This window comes from Rhineura floridana, chromosome 4 (genome assembly GCF_030035675.1).
Source record: "Rhineura floridana isolate rRhiFlo1 chromosome 4, rRhiFlo1.hap2, whole genome shotgun sequence".
NCBI classification, from domain to species: Eukaryota; Metazoa; Chordata; class Lepidosauria; order Squamata; family Rhineuridae; genus Rhineura; species Rhineura floridana.
The window spans coordinates 174,594,645-174,616,626 of NC_084483.1; the positions used below are offsets into that span (position 1 = coordinate 174,594,645).

Genomic DNA, 21,982 nt, shown 5'->3' on the forward strand with positions numbered 1-21,982 from the left:
TATACGGCAGTTTCCTAGATTCCAGTGATTTTCTTACCAGGCCAGGGAAGAAATATTTATATGGAAAAAAGAGATTTTGCCGTTTTGGAAATCCAAGGACTCGGGAAGATTGTCAGCCCTCTGCGTGTGCCTCCTCTACGTCGTCCTCCTCCTTTTCATTCCTGCTGCAGTTGCCTTACTCCTTTCTGCTATTGTTTCTTTGAATGAATTTTTTAAAAAACTCACCTTCCAAAAATTGCTTGAGATGGCTTATTGTAAAAATTGATGAGAAAAATCCACTCATTTGAATGTGGTGTTGGAGGAGAGTTTTGCAGATACCATGGACCATGAAGAAGACAAATAGTTGGGTGTCACAACAAATTAAACCAGAACTATCACTAGAAGCTAAAATGATGAAACTGAGGCTATCATGCTTTGGACACATAATGAGAAGACATGATTCATGAGAAAAGACAATAATGCTGGGGAAAACAGAAGGGAGTAGAAAAAGAGGAAGGAGATGGGTTGATTCCATAAAGGAAGCCACAGACCTGAACTTACAAGATCTGAACAGGGTGGTTTACAACAGATGCTACTGGAGGTTGCTGATTCATAAGGTCGCCATAAGTTGTAATCGACTTGAAGGCACGTAACATACACACACAGTAATAATAATAAGGGTCAACAGTTTGCTTATTAACTGGTCAGCTTGTCAAATAATAGCTTTTTTTTTTTTGGAGAAAGCAAGGGTCATTGTTGTAATTCTGAACATACTTGGGAGACCGGAGGTATGACTTGCCAAAATCATGTCAACTATCTTCCATGTATTACTAGTGCCACTACTTTGCATTTTATTTGCTTTGGTTCCTGCAGCTCTCCAGCTACTGGACTATAACCCCCATCACCCTTGACCATGGCCCAGCTAGCTGGGGGTGATGCGAGTTGGAGTGAAACAACTTGAAGGCCACAGGTTTCCCGCTGCTGCTGTAACCTAACCCATTCTAGTGGTTCTTGGTCAAGCTATATATTTACATATAAATGAGTAATATGCTAACATTACAGCCATGATACAGTAAGCTCCCTGATAGAATGCATAAGTTATAGCCTGATTTGCATGTCATGCTAAGCCAAACCCTGGCTCAGGCTGAGTGTGCATACTTCTGGAGATAAGATTGCAGCTGCTTTTTTGCTGCCAGGTCATTCTGCTGCTGTGCTGCTTGGGTTAGCATGTCATCCATACCTAGGCTTGTGGTTTAGCACTCTCCAGACTAACCAGAAGCAGAGCTTGGAAAAGTTACTTTTTTTAAACTACAACTCCCATCAGCCCCAGCCAGCATGGCCACTGGAGTGGGCTGATGGGAGTTGTAGTCCAAAAAAGTAACTTTTCCACGCTCTGACCAGAAGTTATGACTATTTACAGCTCCTGGTTTCTCCAGGGGGGCTAAACCACAAGCCCGGGTTCAGACAACACACTAAGCCGAGCCACAGCTTCATATAGCAGCAGAACAACTGGGGAAAGCACAAAGCATCTCTAGAAGCATGCACACTTTTGCACTTAGCCAGGATTCAGCTTAGCGTGCCACGCAAACCAGGCCTATACATATAAGGTTCCTGGTTCAATCCTTGACATATCTGGTTAAAGGACTTCAGACACAGGGCTTGAAAAGACTCCTTGAAGCCTTGGAGAGCTTGCTTTTTCGAGGTGTCATTCATAGGCAGCCACGTATCTATTTTGCACAGTGGGATTTGAAGGCTTGTGTCCTTCCTCAATCCCAAAGCCAAAGGGGAGAGAGATTTGGATGTTTCATACCATTGGCAAAATAAATGCATTTCCGTATTATATTTTGTAGAGTGCATTTGGCTCATACATGTGGATGTGAGAATCTTCAGCCATGTGGAGAATCTCTCCACTCGTACACAACTAAAAGACACTCTTGTGCCATTATTATGTCTTCTGTTTCATGGGGAGGTCAACAGCAGATCCATGAAACATAGCCAAGCTGGGCTTCTCCATGTCAATAATCCTAGAAATGGGCTTGGACGCAGCTCGAGTGACCATTTGTCAACGTATCAAGGATATTGATTTTCAGCATCATTTGATGCTAGTAAGAAAACATAGATATAATCCTAGGTATTTTTCTCCCATGCCCTATCTAGATGATTTAACACTTCCCAAGTATCGAAGGGCCTTTACCTTGGTGAGAATGAACACTCTTCCCTCTGCACTTCTGGAGGGCAAGTTCAATAAAATTCCTTACAGCGAAAGAAAGTGCCCCTGTGGCGAGGGAGAAATTGAAACCAATGTCCATGTCTTATTGAGATGTCACTTCTATTATGATTTAAGGCAGCAGCTAATTTTCCCTATTTTAGTCTCTGTTCCAGGTAGACCAGAATCTTTCCATATTGATTATCTGTTGGGAGATTACTCCCCTCAGGTTATGTTTAAAGTCGCTAAATATATCGCAGCCTCTATTATTAGTAGGAAAATTCAGGTCAAGGCACTATGAATTTTAAATTTTGATTGTTTAAATTTCTCAGTTTTTTACTGTAATTTTCTCTTTTAGATGTGTTGTATTTATATGTATCTGGTCTATGACTGAAATAAATGATTGATTGATTGATCCATGAAACAACTTTAACAGCACAATCCTGTACATATCTACTTTAAAGTACCATTGAGTTCAATGGGGCTTACTTACAGGTAAATAGTATAGGATGACAGCCTAAGTCTAAGATAAAGAACCTGAAGAGGACAGATCTACCAGGTTCAGCTGCTGTTCCAGTGATAGTCAGGGAGCAGTTTCTCGCCCTCTTCTATAATAGAATGAAGATGGGGCATCAAATGTAGCTGAAGGATGGGAGGACAATCAGTAGGAAGTACTTTTTCACACAGCGCATAAACTATGGAATTCGCTAGCACAAGCTATAGTGATGAAAACCAATCTGGACAGCTGTAAAAGGGGATTAAATGAATGGGGGATAAGTCTATAGGTGGCTATTACTAGTCATTTTAGCTATGTATACGTATTACCTGAAATATCAGAGGCAGTTCCTGGGAAACATGAACAAAAGAGGGCTATTGAGCTCATACCCTGTTTGTGGGCTTTCCATTGGCCAGTGTGGCAAATAGGATGCCCAACCAGATAGGCTTTTGGTGTGATCCAACAGGGCTATTCCATTGCTACACTCCGTCTCCACGGTCAGAGGCAGTATGCTTCTGAACACCGGTTGCTAGGAATTACAGCTGGGAAGAGTGCTACTGCAGTCACTTGCAGGCTTCCAGTAGGCATCTGGCTGGCCACTGTGAGAACAGGATGCTGGACTAGACGGTCCATTGGCCTGAAACAGCCGGCTGTTCTTATGGCATGGGCAGCTGAAAATAAAAGGACCTTTCACATATGGTGTAATAATTATGAGTCAAAGAACAATAAAATATTTTATTTATTATTATTTATTAATAAAATAAATAATAAAATATTTTGCAATGAAAGTCAGAAGCGCACACCTATGAAGAAAAAAATGCATTGTAAATTAACTTTCAACCAGGATTTTTTTCTCTCTCTCAATAGATTGTCACTGCAAATCCTTGGAACATGATCGCTCTTCTGTGTGGTATTTTCTTGGCTTTATTTAAAGCAGCCGATTTTGCCAAACTCAGTGTAAAGTGGATGATAAAAATCCGAAGACGGCACCTCAAAAGAAGAATGCAAGTCTTGAACCATATAAGCTGAGGACCAAGCGCCACTGAGTTTTCTATTACGCTGGGGAATACAAATGGCCTAAGACTAAACCAATGGGCAGTTGTCTTGCACAGAAAAGCTGTACTGGCAGATGGACTACTTGCTTTGCTGGAGTATAATGCACTACACGCTTGGAAGTTTTAAAAACTAAGAAGCACCTTCTAAATCCTAGCTCTTTCCAAAACCTTGAGCTCCTTTACTAAGCTCCTCAGCGGTAGGAAGATTCTCAAAATAGTATTTAACCTGTTCTAATAGAACTTACAACCAAATGGATTGACAGGGCGTTTAGTTAGTAATGAAGCAGAAGTGGGCTCCTTTAAACTCATTTCTGCCTACATTAAGATGGGATGTCCCCCATGGAGTTAAGAACAGTAATGAGTTTAGTAGATCCTATTGCATGCACAAGCCACGGATTTGGTTTCTAGGGTCTTCAGTTAATATCTCAGGTGAAAAGACCCCAAGCTTTGAGCACCTACAGGGCTACTAGCTTTAAGATATGCTGTCAGAGTGGATGTGCTAGATGAACGATTGATCTGATTGAAGCTTAAGGCAGCATCTTACAGAAATGTTCCCAACATTCCTTGAGTAGACAGGCACGCTTCAGTGGGTAAAAGTATTTTACCTGTAAAAACCTGTGCACTAGTTGTGTTAGATGTGTTAATCTGTAACTGACTCGCACCCAAGTGGTGCAAATTTGTATGATTAACAGTAGTTTGCTATATGGTATTGCAGTTTCAGCCTTCAGTATTTCTTCCTGAAGTAATACAGTCTCTATAGGGTCCCCCTCTTTGAGATATTTAACCTGTAGTTGCTAACAGAGTACAAAAAGGTTTAGGCTTAGATTGGTCTTCACTGAAGTTAATATTGAAAGGACCTCTCTGCAAAACAGAAGCACTGGAATTTTGTCAAGCTGTCCTATAAATGTATTTGTGTTCTAAAGTTTTTCAATAAAATTATATCTGTCTCTTAAACTTAGCTTCTTAAACTATTCCTGTTAACCTCTAAGATGGATAAGGTCCTCTAGTTTTCAGATCCCTTGTCATGCCTCTGTGAGGATAAGACATGGCTGATCCAATTCTCCTCCATGGAACTTTATGGAAGTTGTGTGGGTTCAGAAGCAAAATTGCACCCTGAAAAGCTAGTGCAGCATTTACTAGATCTTAATTGATTCTGGAACAACATAGGCACAACCTAGCCAGTTGGTCAAAACATCTAGAGAAACAATGTGGATTATCTTAGCTGTAGACCAGCATGAGCAATTCCTAATAAAAACATACATGCTGGTTTCTACACATTATACACATATACTGCTGAATTTTTGTGATTATGGTAGGGGGGGAAATCACAAAAGAAAAATACCCCAGAAAATGTTACCTCCCATGTTTTGCCCTACCAGTGCAAGCTCAGCAGAACTTTGGATTTGGCATTTCCTCCACCTCATCTTTCTCCCCCACTCCCATAGGATTATTCTGTCCCATCATGTTAACTGTATTCTGTATTAGGTGTCTGTGAACTACTGATGTGGCAGTTAAATACCAAGCCTTTGACATTCTACTCCCAATCATATGAACCATATCAAACCCTAGGGTTGTATCTGATGCTACTCTTCTGCTAGCACAGCAGACTTATGCTTGCACAATGAAACTCCTCTCATCTCCCCTGCAGCCCCTCCGCACATCCTCAAAACTTTGAAGGCACACAAGGAGAGGAAAGGGAAGTCACATCACACAAGTGGAACCCCACCTGCACTCCTTGGATACAACACCCAATTCCAACATGGCACAGCTGTTGCCCATATGAATCCATATTGTTCCATAGATCTGAAGATATGCAGGTATCTATGCAGCAATGTAGCCATTTTATTCTCAAGTGTGAAACCGGAATACTGGACACTTAACACGAAAGGGCCTTCCAACTTGCCATAGGGATACATCCACATGATAGGTTGTGCCCTGCAATTTGTCCAAGGCAAGGACGTGCAATTAATCTGATTTGCTGCAGTTCTCTCCCTCTGGCTCCCTCTTCAGTTCTGCCTGTGGCCAAGCCAGAGCAGAACAACTTACCTCAGAGATGGAGAAGTGTCCCGAAGGAGAAATCAGAGCTAAAAGGAAATATAAATGCAGAAATTCAGCTGGCACAGGCACAAAAAGGAAGTTGCAGGATAAATACAGCCACAAAGTAAAAAAAGAAAGGTGTGTCCATGGATGTGTCCCTAGGCTGACCTAGAAGACCCATTCACAGTAAGTGACCAATGATCTTTCCTCTGGCTGGTATAGGATACATCCACATGATGGGACATGCCCAAGCATGGAGTATCAGAGGGTAGATGTAAAAAGAGAACTGGAGGGAGAATGTGCTGAAGAACTCTTACCCCAAAGAAATGTCAGTTGACTCGTAAAAGTTTAAATTGGAGTGCCATATAGATGTGGATGTTGATGGCCAGGAGGCTGCCTTACAAATGTCTCTATATAATGTTTGCATTTGTGGACAGGACAACCAAGGTAGACATAGCTCCTGTAGAACAGACCATGATATGGAAGATTGTTGGTGAGTTCTGGACCTCACAGGCATGGGCAATATAAGCCTTAATCCACCTGGCAATGGAAAAGGAAGATGCTGTCTTTCCAAGAGAAGCTGGTGGAAGGACACAAAAGACAGAGAGCCTCTATTATAATGAGATAGATCTATAGGGTGCTGCTGACATCTAGACTGCACCAGAGGTACTCCCTTGGATGTTGCAGTCTAGGTCAATAAGAAGGCAGGACTACCTCCTGTGCTCTGTTAAAAAAAAAGAGGATTTGTCTTTGCGATGAAGGAAGGGTTAGGACAGAGAACAACTTTGTCGTTAGGAAAGGGATCTTTAGCAACTGAGAGGACACTGAGCTCTGAAACTTGACATGCTAAGGTAATGACCACCAGGAAAGCCAGCTCACTGAATGAATGCAGAGGTGTACTGACTTTGTTGTGATGTGCCTTCAAGTTGATTACTGACTTAAGAGGAAGAGCCTGAAGGACTGTGTGGAGGTTCCAAGTGAAAGAAGTGATGAACTGCTGGTGGGCAGATGAGTGAGGCCTCTCAGAAACCATTTAACATGAGATGAGGGATCAGGAGCTTAGATCCTGGGCATTGCAATATGGAGGAAAGAGCTGCAGCTTACCTCTTGAGGGTGTTGGATCTAAGTTCTTGGTTTGGACCTTAATGTAAAAACTAAGGAGATAGTTGATGCCAGCCTTCTGATGATTCACACCTTTCAAGCCCATCTACTGAAACCTTTCCATGTAGCCTTATAGATCCTAATGGCTGAGGCTATTCTGGAATAAAGAATGGTGTTAATTATGTCAGGCAAGTAACCGAGTTTGCATAGACGTTGCTGTTCAACCTCCAGGCAGCTGGGTAGAGCCATGAGCAATTGGGATATACAACTATACTTCGCTGTAGCAGATCTTGTTTGAGGGAGAAACCATGGAGTTTGCCTGAGAAACACAGTTGGCAAGGCCAGAATGATGGTTGCTTATTCTTGCCCGATACTGTGCAGCACCCTGGAAAGCAGCAGAACTGAGAGGAAGACATCCCAATTGACCTTGGAGTCATGAGGCTGGCAGAGTGTCTATCACTTCCATCCCCATATCTGCTATCTTGAAAAGTCCTGGTGGAGTTGGCTGTTGGTCAGGGTGGCAAAGGGATCCACTATAGGATTGCCTAGGACATATAAAAGAAGCTGAAATGTTGCTTTCTTTAGGATCCATTCTCCAGGATCTATTTCTACTGAGGAAGTCTGCTGTAACGTTCAGCTCTCTTTTGGCAAGCTGGGCCATCAGGGAGGAGATGTGGATTTGTGCCCAGGTGAAGATGGCAGCTGCTTGCTGGTGGAGGGATTTTAGAAGGAGGCTCCTTCTGCAAAAGACATGGAAGGAGGAGAGAAACCCCAGAATAGGAAAAGGGTATGGAAACGTGAAAAAAAAAAACTTTTAGAAAAATGAAATGAGAATGGTAATAAGGAAGGAGAAAATTCAAAGACAAGACCTAAGTTCAAAGGCAGGTGGGACAGGAAGAGAGTGAATCCACGCCTACTTTGGGTAAAGGCAGGGAGAGAACAGAAAGGGATACAAGAGGGAAAGTGTTACAGCAAATCAGTTAATTACATGTCCCTGCCATGGGCAAAGCACACAATATAACCCATCACATTCCAACCTGAGAAAGAGGCTATTTATGGTTTATATAAAGATTAGCCAATGGAGTGACATCTAAGGACCATAAAATGTAGGAACAGCCTCTCTGAATATTGTATTCTCTGCACAAAGGCCCATTTAGAACTAGACCAGAGACTTGCATACATCTATTTTATTTGCCAACTTCTCTCCCTTTCAGTTTGACAACCAATATTTGGTCTAGTCCTTTCATTAAATATTGCATTAGTCTGAATACCTTTCTTGAGAGCCCTTCCCGCCCCCCCCCAATATAACCAATCTTCTGTTTGGCGTGGTTAAACTACAAAGATGGTAATATACAGCACTAATTACAAACATAAAGACTTTTATTGAATGCTGCTCAATCCCTCAATCTTTCAATACAAAACCATTTTCCACACAAATGCAATTTAAGAGACTGGAATGGTACTCTTGATAGAAAGACCTGCAAAAAAAAAATCACACCTGATCAAGTAAAAAACAGACAAGACTTCTAGAGTCAGCTTTCCATCTTAAATAAGCACACTGTATTTTTCTTAAAACAAAAACAAGGAATTCTTTTGTCACATAGATGTTTCTATACCTGGATAGGAATTGCACAACCTACTCCTTTTAATAAGAGCCTGGACCATCTTTCAGAGTCAACTTGAAAGTGAAAACTGCTAAGCTCTCTACAACAATGCTTAAGCTAAGTTAGGAGCTTCAGTGATAAACTCCATCCTCAGTTACAGGGACCAGAATAGTGACTGAATCCTCAAGTAAAGAGAGACATGAAAGCTAAGTTCATGCCAATTGTTCAGTGGAAGCCAATGATGTTTTATGTCGGAATAGCTCTGAAATCTGTAATGGGCAGGTATCTCATCCAGATATAGATTGCTATCCAATCCTATACGTGTTTACTCAGAAGCAAGCCCCACTAAATTCAACAGGGCTTACTTCCACACGTAAGAATAAGATTACAGCCCTAATGTCATTTGAGAAAATACAGCAAACCTAGAAGTCTCTTCCAGAATCTCAGCCAAAGCCTGCAGTAATGTGAAAGGACATTGGGGGGAAATGTAAATAGTTGATTTCTATGTCTATGTGCAACACAATCAAAAAAAGAAAAATTCAAGTCATAATTTTCACCACACCCATAATTAAATCACACACATCATGGATGATAAAATTTGTTTCTATAAAACATCGGAAGTGACAATATAGCAATGATTAGAGACAAATTTACAATATGTTGTGGTAAATAATGTCACATTCAATTACTGTATTTAAGTTCAAAAATTTTCATTCTACATTTTGCCAGAGGAAAAAAATGGCCATTTCAAATATACTGATGAGGTTTCTCTTTTGTGTTTTTACATATTTAAAAAAAATTGTGTATAAAAGGTACGCCTCACAAAGAGAGGCTGTCATTCTCATTTGGCACTTGATTATTTTGTGCATTTGTCATGGAGGATGCTTTGCTTGGCTGGTCAGACAGAGCGTTCTTTATCTTTAGTTCTTCCAGCTTTTTCCATAGTTCTTCACGTTCTAGCTCTTTCTTTTTCTCTCTGTAGAAAAGCAAAGCAATGTGAGCCTTTGGCCACTGTGCACTAAACCAGTTTAACAAAGCAAGAGCATCAGAAGTGCTGTTAATGTGTGAGAGATGCATTTGTTTATCCTAGCGTGAGCTTGTGTCCACTGCCCATCAGTGGCCGACTGGCAGCCTACAAGCCACATCTAACCCACAGCATCTACTAGTTCAGAGGCAGATCAATCCTGTAGCAGTGTGTGAGATCTAACAGATGCATGTGAGGCACAACTTCTAAGTTAGTTGGACGATTATTGAAGGGAGAGATGCTCAGAGACCTGGGAAAGGAGTTTGATAGTTGCACTGGCCCACTCAAGGCAACTCTGCAGTCAGGGTTTCCTCCTGGTACTCCTCTCAGTACTAAAGGAGAGTATGCAGCAGAGACACATTCTTTCTGTTAATTTTAAGAGTACTGGGAAGGGGGAGAAGAGAATGAGTGGTGATGTTATGCCTGGAGTGTTCAACCCCAAAGCAGCTTGGATGGAGACATTATCCATCCTTTGAACAGATTTATAAATACTATTTTAGGCCACTTTTCTGCTAAATAAAAGTCCTTCAAGATGACTTTACTATATAAAAAAACACAATCCACATCTAAAACAATATATTGATAAAATAACATACAGCAAAAACCACATACAGCAACAATCTCAACAACAAAAACCAAGGGGCAAAAAAAATGGAAGGCCCAATGAAACAAAGAATTTTTTAGAGTATTGAAGCCCTGTAGGTGGAGGGTTCATACACCTGTTGGGCCATTCTGGAGGTCTATCTCTGAAGTAGAGGAATGAGTTCCACAGCTTAGGTGCTGCTACTGAAAAGGCCCCATCTCATGTTGTTGCCAGTTGCACCTCTGACAGTGCCAGGATACTTTGCCAGGCCTTGGCCAGGAGTGGCTGATGTTGTGGGGTAGCACCATACAGCTACCTTCCTGACCAGCTTCACTGGTGCTTACCTGGACAGTGCAGGGGCAGGACAGTGGCAAGGTAGGCACTGTGCAGGTTCCCCATGGAAGCACCCCACCACAATGCCCATTCCTGGCCTCTGCTGATTATCTCAGTAGGCTCACGTGACAGGTGACCCTTTAAAAAAATCCTGGCCCCAAACAGCATTATAATATTGTGACAAAGTATGCTAGAAGTTTTGTGGAGCAATAACCATTCATCAGAGGGCCTTGCCATTTAAGCAGAATCCTTTGCTAAAAGCAAAAGGGAAAAGGGAACACAGCATTAGATGAGGACTAGCAAGGACTAATTAGCAAGAGACTCCACAGAAAAGGCAAGGCTCCTTAGAAGAAATGAATTTGAAGGAGAGATTTATTTAGGAAGAGAAAGGCTTAGTTTGATGTGTATAGTAGGAAGAAATTCATTTAGTTACCCAGGGCTGGCCCCAGGCATTCTGGGGCCCTTGGGCACCAGCCTGCCCTGGGTCCTGGCACCTGCACGTACACACACCCTACCTACTTACTTACCTAGTGGGCGGAGGCAGGGACTGAGCGGGCAGGGGGGACAAGCGAGCAGGAGGGGGGTGAGGAAGACAACAGGCGAGCGAGTAGGCAGGGTAGGGCGGGCAGCTCCCTCCCTGCGATCCACAGCAGAGACCCTGCCACAGAAGGGGAGCGCTACTCCCCCACCCTAACAAGGGGCCCTTCAGGGGGCCCTGTGGGCCCCTCAGCCAGGTCCCCACCTGGCTGCCCTTTGGCACCGGCCCTGCAGCTACCAATTTACCATACTGTCAAATTAGTATTAATTCCGAGGAGGTATTCAAGTCCATTTTATATAGTCAAAATTGGAGGGGGGCAGGGGGGGAGAGAGAAGTAAATACCTTTGTCTTTCTGCTTTATAAGAGCTTGTGAGTTCATCAAATAGTTTTCCATTCATCTCCATCAGTGTTTTCAGCACATTATATACTAATGCCACAATGGTCCTAGAAGAAAAGTAGTAAGTTAAATTAAGAGACATAGGTGTTGTGTTCCAACATCTGTTTTCAATGCCTAGCTTTTGTTTTCATTCTGTAGCCATTTTGTGTAAAATAAGAAGCAGCAATGTAATATGAATTAGTTTTTAAAACAGATGATCACTTGAATATATGGAGCTTGAGGTCTTAACTTGCACATTGGTGATATTTGCCTTTGATCAGTCAAGCTACAAAAGGGGGGAGGGGAGCTCCATCTAATTCAACTGAACTGATGTAAAAAAGGTGTTGCAAACTCCACAATGGCAATAAATCAACCACCTTCATGTCTTGCATTTATTAGTTTTCCTAAAACCATGTAAAGAAACAAGAAAATTGTGCTTTCTGAACAGATTTGCCTACAACTTTCATTCAGTCTTTCATTCTATGATGGGCTTCTTGTAGATTTTTTCCCCAGAATTCCCCACCCCAAGCACGGGTAGAGATGTTAAGGTCCAAAAAAAACCCAGAAAAAATTGTGGGGGGGAAAGGTGTTTTTCCCCCAAAGCCTTTTTTTCCCTGAAAAATTGAAAAAAAATTGTATTATGAAATATTTTCTTTTAGAATGATGACTAAAATGTTTAAGACAAGGTGTTCATACATTTATCCCCCCAAATGTTTTCAAAAGCCAAGTAACAGGAAGACTTTTCAGATCATTACAATTCCCCTACACTGAAGACAAAAAGGTCCTGAGTTGTAAAACTTTCAAATACAAGAGTTGGAGAAACTCCCACTCTCAGAAAAGTAGGAAGAAGGAGTCAGTGCCTTTGCTTCTGAGTTTCCTCTTATCAGCATAGTTGCTGAATATATTTCTGTCCTCTTGATTAGGCCTTAAAAGACTGGGAGCGGAAGAAAGTATAGAGCAGCACAAAGCAAATGAGTGATACAGAAAATAAGACCGATTAAATTTCCTGTAGTGGTCATTAAGTCTTGGTTCCCCTGCCTCTTTTCCTCTCTATGGAAATGAATGCTTTCTCTCTGCTTGCCGCAGTGGAGAATTGGAATAGACGTAATAATTTTCAGAATACATAACAATGGCCTTGTTTTACTTTTTAAAAGATGTTTTCTTGCTGTGTTTTCTTGCCATTTTGGGCTCCTTTGGAAGGAATGTCCGGATTTAAATTTTTAACTATTTAATATTTTTGTAAGAGTTGAACCTGACATGCTGCAGTTCACATAGCCACAGACAGGTGGTGCTGTATACTACAACTGCGCTGGGCTTAAGGATGAAGGGGAAAAGGAAGGAAGGGAAGGAAGTCACCTGGCCGAGTAGAAAGTGAAGAGCAAGAAGCGGCCAAGGCTGGGGGGGGGGAGAGAACAGTGGGAGAACAAGCGAGCAAATGGGAAGAAGCCTAGGCGACCCATGGAACTGCTTAATGGGAGGTGTCAATGTCACTACTGTGAGGAAAGAGGGCAGGCGAGCAGGCCGAGAGCATGGGAAGGGGTAGATGCCTTGACAACCTGCAGGAGGTGCAAAGCGAGCCAGGGCAGAGACCCTAGTAATAAATAACCATGTTGATAGTTTCTTCTGTTTTTAGTGTTTTTTCCCTGCTCCTCATAAACTGGCAAAATCAAACACATGCTAGGTTCCTCAGAGTTCAGCAGCCTGTGGCCCAATTTGTTACAAAAAATTAATAATTAAAGTAAATTCAATTTGTAATTGTCTGAATAAACTGTACTCTTCATATACCAAACATGGTAATTTTATGGGCAAGCCAAGATATATGTAATATATCTTATGTTCCTAAAGTAACAAAGTGACTTTCAATCTGTAAAGAGTGCTAAAAACATAAGGACTGCATATTTTTAAATTTTTCCAAATATTTTTTTCTTCTGTAAAAGGTAGGGGAAATTGTTTTTCCATGGCTTCAAAATTTCTGAAAGTTATCCATTTGTAAAGGAGGAGCAAGGCAGCAAGTTTGCAAGAGAATGTATGAAACTAAAAATCACAACAGCGTAGCCTCAGCTATTCTGCCAGAATACTTCTGAAAAATTAGTGTGATATGGAGACTTCTCAAACACAGGGCTAGGAAAGTCTTGGAAATATACAGTTGTAATTCTTAAGAAGTTATAAATTAGATTTCACAAAGCCCCTTTGATGCTCAAGAACACCCATTTACTCAGTTCTCAATTATGTTTGAACACTTTCCTTAAATATCATCTCACTAGAATTTCTATCCCGTTTCCAGGGGAAACCAAATAACTATGCTTGAATAGTACCTAGATTGGAATATACTAGAACCTTAATATGATGATTAACTCCTTTAGTTATTCATCCAACATATAACTTCAATTGCTCAGTTCATGAGAAAGTATTTCCAAATATATATATTTTAATGTGACTGATGCAAAAGAAACTCATTTTAAACATAAATTCTGGCAGTGATCCAATAGTCACTTTATACAGCTTGATACAGACTACACAGCTAATCTTGTCTTCATAATGCCTGGAACAAGACAGTTTGAAACAAGTTATGAAAATGTATTTCAGGATACTTCCTCCATATTTAGTTTTGTCCCTTGTATACTAAATACATGAAGGGATGATTCAAGCAAGTACTGCTGTTTCTCCTGGGATGCATACTTATTATTTTGAGCACCTTCATTTTGCATTATCTTCTTGAGTATTTCTAAATAACGCATACACCCTGAAGCACTGAGCATATTTCAACCATTTGCTCATATGTAAAAAAAATCATACTGGTAGGAAAATCTTTCTTTCTGCATTCAGCTTAAGTCTGTTCATAATGTATGACCCTAATTAACCAACAACTTCAGCTACAAAATATAGCTAAAGATGGAGGGGCTGTGAAGATCAACAGACACTTATTCAAAATATCCTGTATAAGGCATAATGTTGCCTGTCTAGTGAAGTGTATTAACTCTACAATGATTTATTTGATTTCACATAAAATAATCCACATAAGTAAAGCCTTACACAGTGGTGGCTGGTTTCCATTGGTAATGATAGGGCAGAAGGCAGGAGGACCAACAGTAGGTGGAGCTAGAGCCCATGATAAGCAGCATCACCCCGACTGGTTGTAAGTAAGAAGGCAGGCTGGTGTGGGCTTGCTGAGAGCAGACTGGGGTTGGTGGGGCAGTGCCCCACTTGCCCAAATGAACAAGCGTCCACTGGCCTTACACAGAGTTTTATAAAAGCCATCTATAGATTGCATTTTAAACAGGCAAATACGAGCTTGTTAGTGTAACTTAATTTCCTATTTTCATTAATACGTCTAAATATTTTTAATGAGGCTATTACATTACAATGATGGTTTAGAAAGCACTACTACAAGTTTTTTAAACAACAAAGGCTGAAAACCTTTCTGTTCTGCCACACTTCTGCAGGCAATGAAGGAGATGTCTTTTTACAATCATTGACCTTTGTTTTTACTGTACTTGTAATGGTTTTACTGTAGGGTTTTTTGTTGTAAACTGCCTTGATTTTTTAAAAAATGAAATAGCAGTATACAAATATATTTATAAATAAACAAACTAACAAACAAGCAAGTACAAGTGTACCTCTAGTTTGCTTTTGGAAATCTCACCTTAGGGAGTCTTGCCTGGAAACCCCTCCCCTCATTTTTTTAGGTTTTATGCTTTTTAGCCATCTTATCTAGCCTTTTAATTGCCACCATGATTTTATTTTGAATGTTTATATTTTATTGTGAACTCAACTCCCCTAGGAATAGTTTGACTGAAGAGCTGTATACAACTACATAAAATAACACACCCCACAAGTCACAATGGGATAGAGCCAAGGAGTTTCTGGTTTGGAAAGAATAACCCCTAGGGGATAAAGGTGAAAATGTTTATGATTGTCCAAGTGGGGGCAGGTCAGGACAAGGCAATACAAGATCAGGGGGGCAGAATAGCCATTCAAAGGGGCCAAAGTGCCATAGGAAAAACATGTGCCAGAGACATTTGGAGATGTAGCAATATTCAAAGTAGGTCTGTTAATGCACAAATTTCCATTTGAACAATGGAGCTTCCCCTCCCTCTCCTCTCCCTACATGCACCTTCCACACAGGGTTGAGGGGACACCTATAACGTATTAGGGGTACACACCAGAAGTCATTTTGCTACAGAATTACTTCATTGACACTGTCCCCTGTGTATAGGTATTTATACGCTAATGCTAGAAGCCTCCTCCCCACGATGGGTAAGCTGGAGTGCTTGGTCTTAAAGAAGAACATGGTTAGTGGGACTTGGTTATCTCTGGATACAAACTGCACAGGAAGGATAGGGGAGGGTGGTGATACCAGGCTCCAACAGTAATTTAGTACTGGGGACCTACTATTGCTCCTAACCTAAATGCCCAAGGTGATCTTGAGATGGAGAATGAAATGAAGGTAGCATCCAAAGAAGGAACTATTGTAGTAATGGACAACTTCAGTGACTGTGAGACTGACCGGGTAAATGTATGTTCTGATCTACCTATCCAAAACGATGGTGCCCTGGACTTAAGTAGTGCCCAGGACCTGGGGTGAAATGTAAGTGTTGTTGAACCAGTTGGGAACAGTAACCACAGTGCTATCAAATTCGATATATATGTAAGTGGAAAATTGTCAAGGAAGTCCAACAGAGTCACATTTGACTTCAAAAGAGAAATTTCTCAAAAATGAGGGGAGAGGTAAAAAGGAAATTGAAAGGGAACATCAAGAGGATCAAATCTCTTCAGAATGTTTAGGGGTTATTCCAAACTACAATAATAGAAACTCAGCTAGAATGTATACTGCAGATCAGGAAAGATACTGCCAAGGACAAGAAGATGCCAGTGTTGTTAATGAGTAGAGTCAAGGAAGTTATTAGCGGCAAGAAGGCTTCTTTCAAAAGATGAAACTTTTGCCCTGTTGAATAACTTTTACAGAGAGTGGGGCTGGGGGAGTATGACCTTGCTCATGTATCTCAGTGGCTTTTAATACCATTGACCATGGTATCCTTCTGGACCAGCTTGGTGGAATGGGAACTGGGGCCACCATGTAATGGTAGTTCCAGTCCTATCTACAGGACTGAATCCAGAGAGTAGCATTGGGTAATTGTCTTTCAGCCCCCTGGAAGTCGTGCTATGGAGTGCTGCAGGATACCATCTTATCCCCAATGCTATTTAATATCTATATGAAGCCACTGGAAGTGGTAATTAGGAATTTCAGGGCAATGTGTCATCAGTATGTTAATGACACTCAGCTCTATTTTTCCATTTTCTATCGCAATCAGGAGAGGCTGTGCAGGTCCAGGGTTCCACTCCCCCCTGAAGGACTAGGTAGGTAGGCTGGGGATGCTTTTGGATCCAGTTCTGTGACTGGAGGCTCAGATAGTCTCAGTGCCATTTATTAGCTGTGCTTGGAAAGACAACATTGACCGTTCCTGGGCCGTGAGAGGTTGACCACAGTAGTTCAAGCATTGGTGACTTCAAGCTGGCTTCCCTTGCACTTGATCTGGAAACTGCAGTTAGTGCAGAATGCTGGAGCAAGACCCTGTCAGCATATAACACCTCTGCTCAGGGATCTGCACTGGTTGCCAGTTTGCTACTGGGCCAAGCTCAAGGTGCTACTATTGGTATATAAAGTCCTTAACAGCTTGGGACAGTTCACTTGCAGGACCACCTTACTCCTTACGTGCCCACTTGAGCATTTCAATCTGTGCAACAGCCACTGTTACAGGTGCCACATAATATCAATTCTGAACTTGTAAGAAATTGTTCTTTTAGTGTGGCAGCACCTACTTTTTGGAACTCCCTGTCTATTGACATCAGGCAAGCACTTTCGCTGTATTCCTTTTGGTGTCTGCTGAAAACTTTTTTGTTTAGGCAAGCCTATCCAGATACATAAATGCTGATACCTTTTATTTTTTTTATTCTGCTGCTGTTTTAATTGTTTTAATAATCTTTAATTACTTTTTAACTGTTTTATTGATAATTTTAATGTCTTTTGTAAACCACTTAGAGGTTTTGACAATCAAGCAGAACATAAATTATAAAAATAAATTAGTGTGAAATTGCTGGTCTTCTAACAAAAATCTGTAACTTGTCTCCAAGTTCAGCTTTCATACTAAAGAAGTAGAAAGGGGCTAATGTAACGCCAATTTCACAAAAGGGATACGGGAGGATCTGGGAAATTACAGGTTGGATAACTTAACATCTGTTCTGGGAAAACTGGTAGAAAGGATTATTAAAGTAGATGTTACCAAGCACACAGAACAAGTCTTGAATGAGCACAGCTTTTGCAAGATTATTTATTTATTTATTACATTTATACCCCGCCTTTCTTTTCATGATAGAAACCCAAGGCAGTTTACATATGGTCCCCAGGAGGTCTCCCATCCAGGCACTGACCAGACCTGACCCTGCTTAGCTTCAGCAGGGAGCTGGCCTCAACAACCATGATGATAATGATGTAAGTCTAGCTAACCTTTTAGAGTTCCTTGAGACGTCAATAAGCATGTGGATATGCCAATGATGCCATACTACTAGCAGAAACCAGTAATGATGTGAAACGAATGCTGATGAAAGTTAAAGAGGAAAGCACCAAAACAGGACTACAGCTGAACATCAAGAAGACTAAAGTGATGACAACAGAAGATTTATATAACTTTCAAGCTGACAATGAGGACATTGAACTTGTCTGGGATTATCGATACCTTGGCACCAAAACGGAGACAACAGTCAAGAAATTAGAAGAAGGCTAACACTGGGGAGGGCAGCTATGAGAGAACTAGAAAAGATCTTCAAATGCAAAGATGTGTCACTGAACACTACAGTCAGGATCAGTCAGACCATGGTATTCCCGATCTCTATGTATGAATGTGAAAGTTGGACAGTGAAAAAAGCGGATAAGAGAAAAATAAACTCATTTGAAATGTGGTGTTGGAGGAGAGCTTTGCGCACATCATGGACTGCGGAAAAGACAAATAACTGGGTGTTAGAACAAATTAAACCAGAACTGTCACTAGAAGCTAAAATGATGAAACTGAGGTTATCATACTTTTTACACATAATGAGAAGACATGATTTACTAGAAAAGACAATGATGCTGGGGAAAACAGTAGGGAGTAGAAAAAGAGGAAGGCCAAACAAGACATGGATTGATTCCATCAAGGAAGCCACAGATCTGAACTTACAAGATCAGAACAGGGTGGTTTGTAACAGATGCCATTGGAGGTCGCCAATTCATAGGGTTGCCATAAGTCACAATTGACTTGAAGGTACATAACAACAACAAGGGGTATTCCAATAGACATTGTGTACTTAAGACGTTCAAAAAGCTTTTGATAAAGTCCCTTACCCAAGACTCCTCAGAAAGCTTAGCAGTCATAAGAGGACAGATCCTCTTATGTATTAGTAACTGGTTAAAGAACAGGAAGCAGAAAGTGGGAATAAACAGCTCTCTCAATGAAGGGATGTAAAAAGTAGCATTTCCCCAAAAGATCTGTATTGGTTCTGGCATTTTTAACTGATCTGTAAATGACCTAGTTAGGGGTGAGCAGTGAGTTGGCAAAGTTTGCTAATGATACCAAATTGCTCAGGGTAGAAAAACAAAAGGGGGTTATAAGGAGCTATGGAAAGGATCTCTCTAAACTGGAGAGAGCTGGGTGAATGGGCAGTAAAATGGCAAACACAATTCAATGTAAGGAAGTGTAAAGTGATGCCCATTGGGGCAAATATATATGCATGCTAATGAGGTCTCAACGGGTGGTGACTAACCAGGAAAAAGATTTTGAGGTTGTGATGGAAAGCTTGATGAAGATGTCAAACCAGTGTGCTATGAAATAGGTGAATTCCACGTTAGGCATTCTTAGGAAAGGGACTGAAAATAAAAATGCTATTATTACAGGGTCATTATACAAATCTATGGTGGAATTCACTACCATGAGATGTACTGACAGCTTTAAAAGCCAATCAGACAAAATTCATGGAAGATAAGTTATCATAACTAGTAGCCATTGACAGACTTTGTACTACATACAATATCAGGGGCAGTATGAAAACCAGTTGCTGGGAAATATGAGTGAGAGAATGCTGTTGCACTCTTGTCTTGCTTGTGGGCTTCCCTTAGGCATCTGGTTGGCCACTGTGTGAAAATGCTGAATTAGGCAGGCTTTTGGTCTGATACAGCAGGGCTCTTTTTAAGTTGTTAATTTTTATTTATTTTATTTATTTATCAGAATTGTTATACCGTTTAACTGTAAATAAAACCTCCAAGTGGTTTACAGATCTCTGTCATACCAATAGGGACTACCTATTTGAAATGAGCTTACATACACTACTCACAAGATTTATGACAGATGCTGATATCTAAAGGCACTTTAAGAGACTGAATGGTAGAGTACATACGGATTCCAGTGTTCTTTGGAGATCTTGTATAAACTACCAAACATAATTGGCAGAATTTTATCAATGTTCTCCTCAATCAGACCAAGAATGTATTCATTGTTCCAGAAGTACAAAGCCCTTTCAGCAACCTGAAATATATATATGAGAATTTTCAGGACTATGAAGCTGCATAGCACCAGCTGTAAAATTTAAAAATGTCATGTTATACCTGAAAATGTGAACTTGACACACACTTGGCTATCTGCTTAAAAAGAGGTTCTTGTACTTTTTTGAACTGTGTTGGTTCTATTACATCCAGGATTTCTTCAATTTCACCTAAAAACATGACCTGTTATAAAGAAAAGCATGTAGGCTTGATTCTTGTCACGTCACAAGCGGCCACACGACAGATATGTAACAATGGACAAAATTATTCTAGAAGAATTTTATAACCTACACCAGTGCACTACTATTTTTGCATATTTTGGGATAGGAAAGTGAGTGAAAGAAATTGAACCCTTGAGCCTTAGAAGGATTCTTTCATGTATGGACACTATGACCACACAAGAAAGAATCATGCACTAGGTGTAGCCTTCAGTGTCAAAATGCTTCTGTTAAAAATATCTTACTCATTACCAATATTACAGTAAACAGCTTTCAGACCTGCTGGACTGTTAATTTTTTTTTTTTTGTAATTTGATAGTTAGAAAATAAGACTAACCTCTTTCTGGCTGCATGTTTTTGGCCAAAATTTGAGCAATCCTCTGATAACCTAGGTTATAAAAATAATTTTAAAACCAGTCAGAACATACCTGAAAAGATTGAGATTTAGGTACAGAAAGATCAACTTAGATAAATGTATTTTGACTTTGCTGTGCAGATTTATTCCAGTCATAACTCAAGCTGTTTTAACTATATTTTTTCAAAGGATAATTAAATGTATTAGTGTTATATGTAACAGTAATGCATTGTAGAATATGCCCCTCTTGGAATTCAACCCACATTGCTTTTAAAAAGCTAAATCTGTTTTCCAATCTGCACACAAAAAATTATATGGTTACTTTAAACACCATTTACATGTTTCACAAGAAGCTGTTTTATGTGGAGTTGGACCATTTGTCCATTAAGCTCAGTCCATACGTCAAAACCTAGTCAGCAGGAGTTTCTCATAGGACTCTTTCCCAGTCCTAATTGGTGATGCCAAGGTTTGAACAAGGCATCTTTTTGAGTGTAAAACATGTCTTAGTTCCTAATATTTGGGACAAATATTGAGGCTCTCTCAACAAACATCAAATGTTGGCAGTAAAGAGCGAGTCATCCCTATTTCTTTATCTTTATTTATTCAACTTTCATTATGTTAGCTGCATTGCACATATAAATATAAATGTGGATTAAATTTAATACATTCATTTTGGGAAAATAAATAAATCTGGGGCTAGAAATATTTGTATTAAACTACACTTTTTTAATATAAATCTAACTATCAATATCAGTTTTATTAAAGCAAGTCTAATGCATAACGAATACCACTTTACATAAAAATTACCAGAGTCAAAAAGTATAATGATTTTAATACTCTGGTTAATTTAATTGTTTCAATATGTTCAGAATTCAAGCAGTCTTCATTAATGATGGGATCTATGAATTAGGCAATTTCTACTGACAAGCATTCATGCATTATTTGCAAAGTTTACCATGGTTTGGTAGCCAAGTCATCATTTGTGGTCACACTGATCCTTCCCTGCCTTTGAATCCTCTGGTACATGTAGATAATAGACCAGGCATGTTTTCATGTCCTACTAAGCTCTGGAAGCTGAAGAAACAGCATGAGCTTCAGTCTGCTCATGACCAGCACTTGCTAGGCTCACTAATACTAGGGGTTGATAGGGACATCTGCTCCCATGGCACCCTTCAAATATTACTTCACTTGGAGACAGCTCTGGAGGAGGGGAGGTAAGTGGTCTGCCACTTGCTACTTGAAAGGGGTGGAGTTCTGGATTGGTTGCAGCAGAGGCAGAACATCACTGCAGCTGAATAGGTTGGGGCATACGGACAGCTCACTCTGGAAGGGATGCCAGCTGCCCCTTCCTTCCCTCCCACAGTCTGGAAGCTTCAGAAAGCAAAGTAGAAGGGAAGATCTTAATTTAAGCATTATTCTCAATGCTTTGAGTGCCTGTTAAGTAGACAAGAATTCAGTAATGACAACTTGCAAAGGACCAGCCTCATATCTGTGTGGAAGGAATG

The 21,982-nt window shown here is 40.5% G+C and overlaps 2 protein-coding genes across 2 annotated transcripts in view; one reads left to right on the top strand and one right to left on the bottom strand.

Moving 5' to 3' along the window:
* The window catches only part of PACC1 (proton activated chloride channel 1), a 36,516-nt gene extending 31,826 nt beyond the window's left edge, over nt 1–4,690 (top strand). Inside the window, exon 8 of the mRNA XM_061625262.1 lies at nt 3,549–4,690. Within this exon, the coding sequence (XP_061481246.1) occupies nt 3,549–3,710 (162 nt within the window). The 3' untranslated portion in view covers nt 3,711–4,690. The remainder of the gene's footprint in view (nt 1–3,548) is intronic.
* Nucleotides 4,691–8,239: 3,549 nt separating this feature from the next.
* PPP2R5A (protein phosphatase 2 regulatory subunit B'alpha) overlaps nt 8,240–21,982 on the bottom strand; it is a 98,993-nt gene continuing 85,250 nt past the window's right edge. The window contains exons 9-13 of the mRNA XM_061625266.1: nt 20,460–20,510; nt 19,968–20,087; nt 19,760–19,887; nt 11,299–11,400; nt 8,240–9,454 (exon numbers count right to left, since the gene is read on the bottom strand). Of these exons, the coding sequence (XP_061481250.1) occupies nt 9,298–9,454; nt 11,299–11,400; nt 19,760–19,887; nt 19,968–20,087; nt 20,460–20,510 (558 nt within the window). The 3' untranslated portion in view covers nt 8,240–9,297. The remainder of the gene's footprint in view (nt 9,455–11,298; nt 11,401–19,759; nt 19,888–19,967; nt 20,088–20,459; nt 20,511–21,982) is intronic.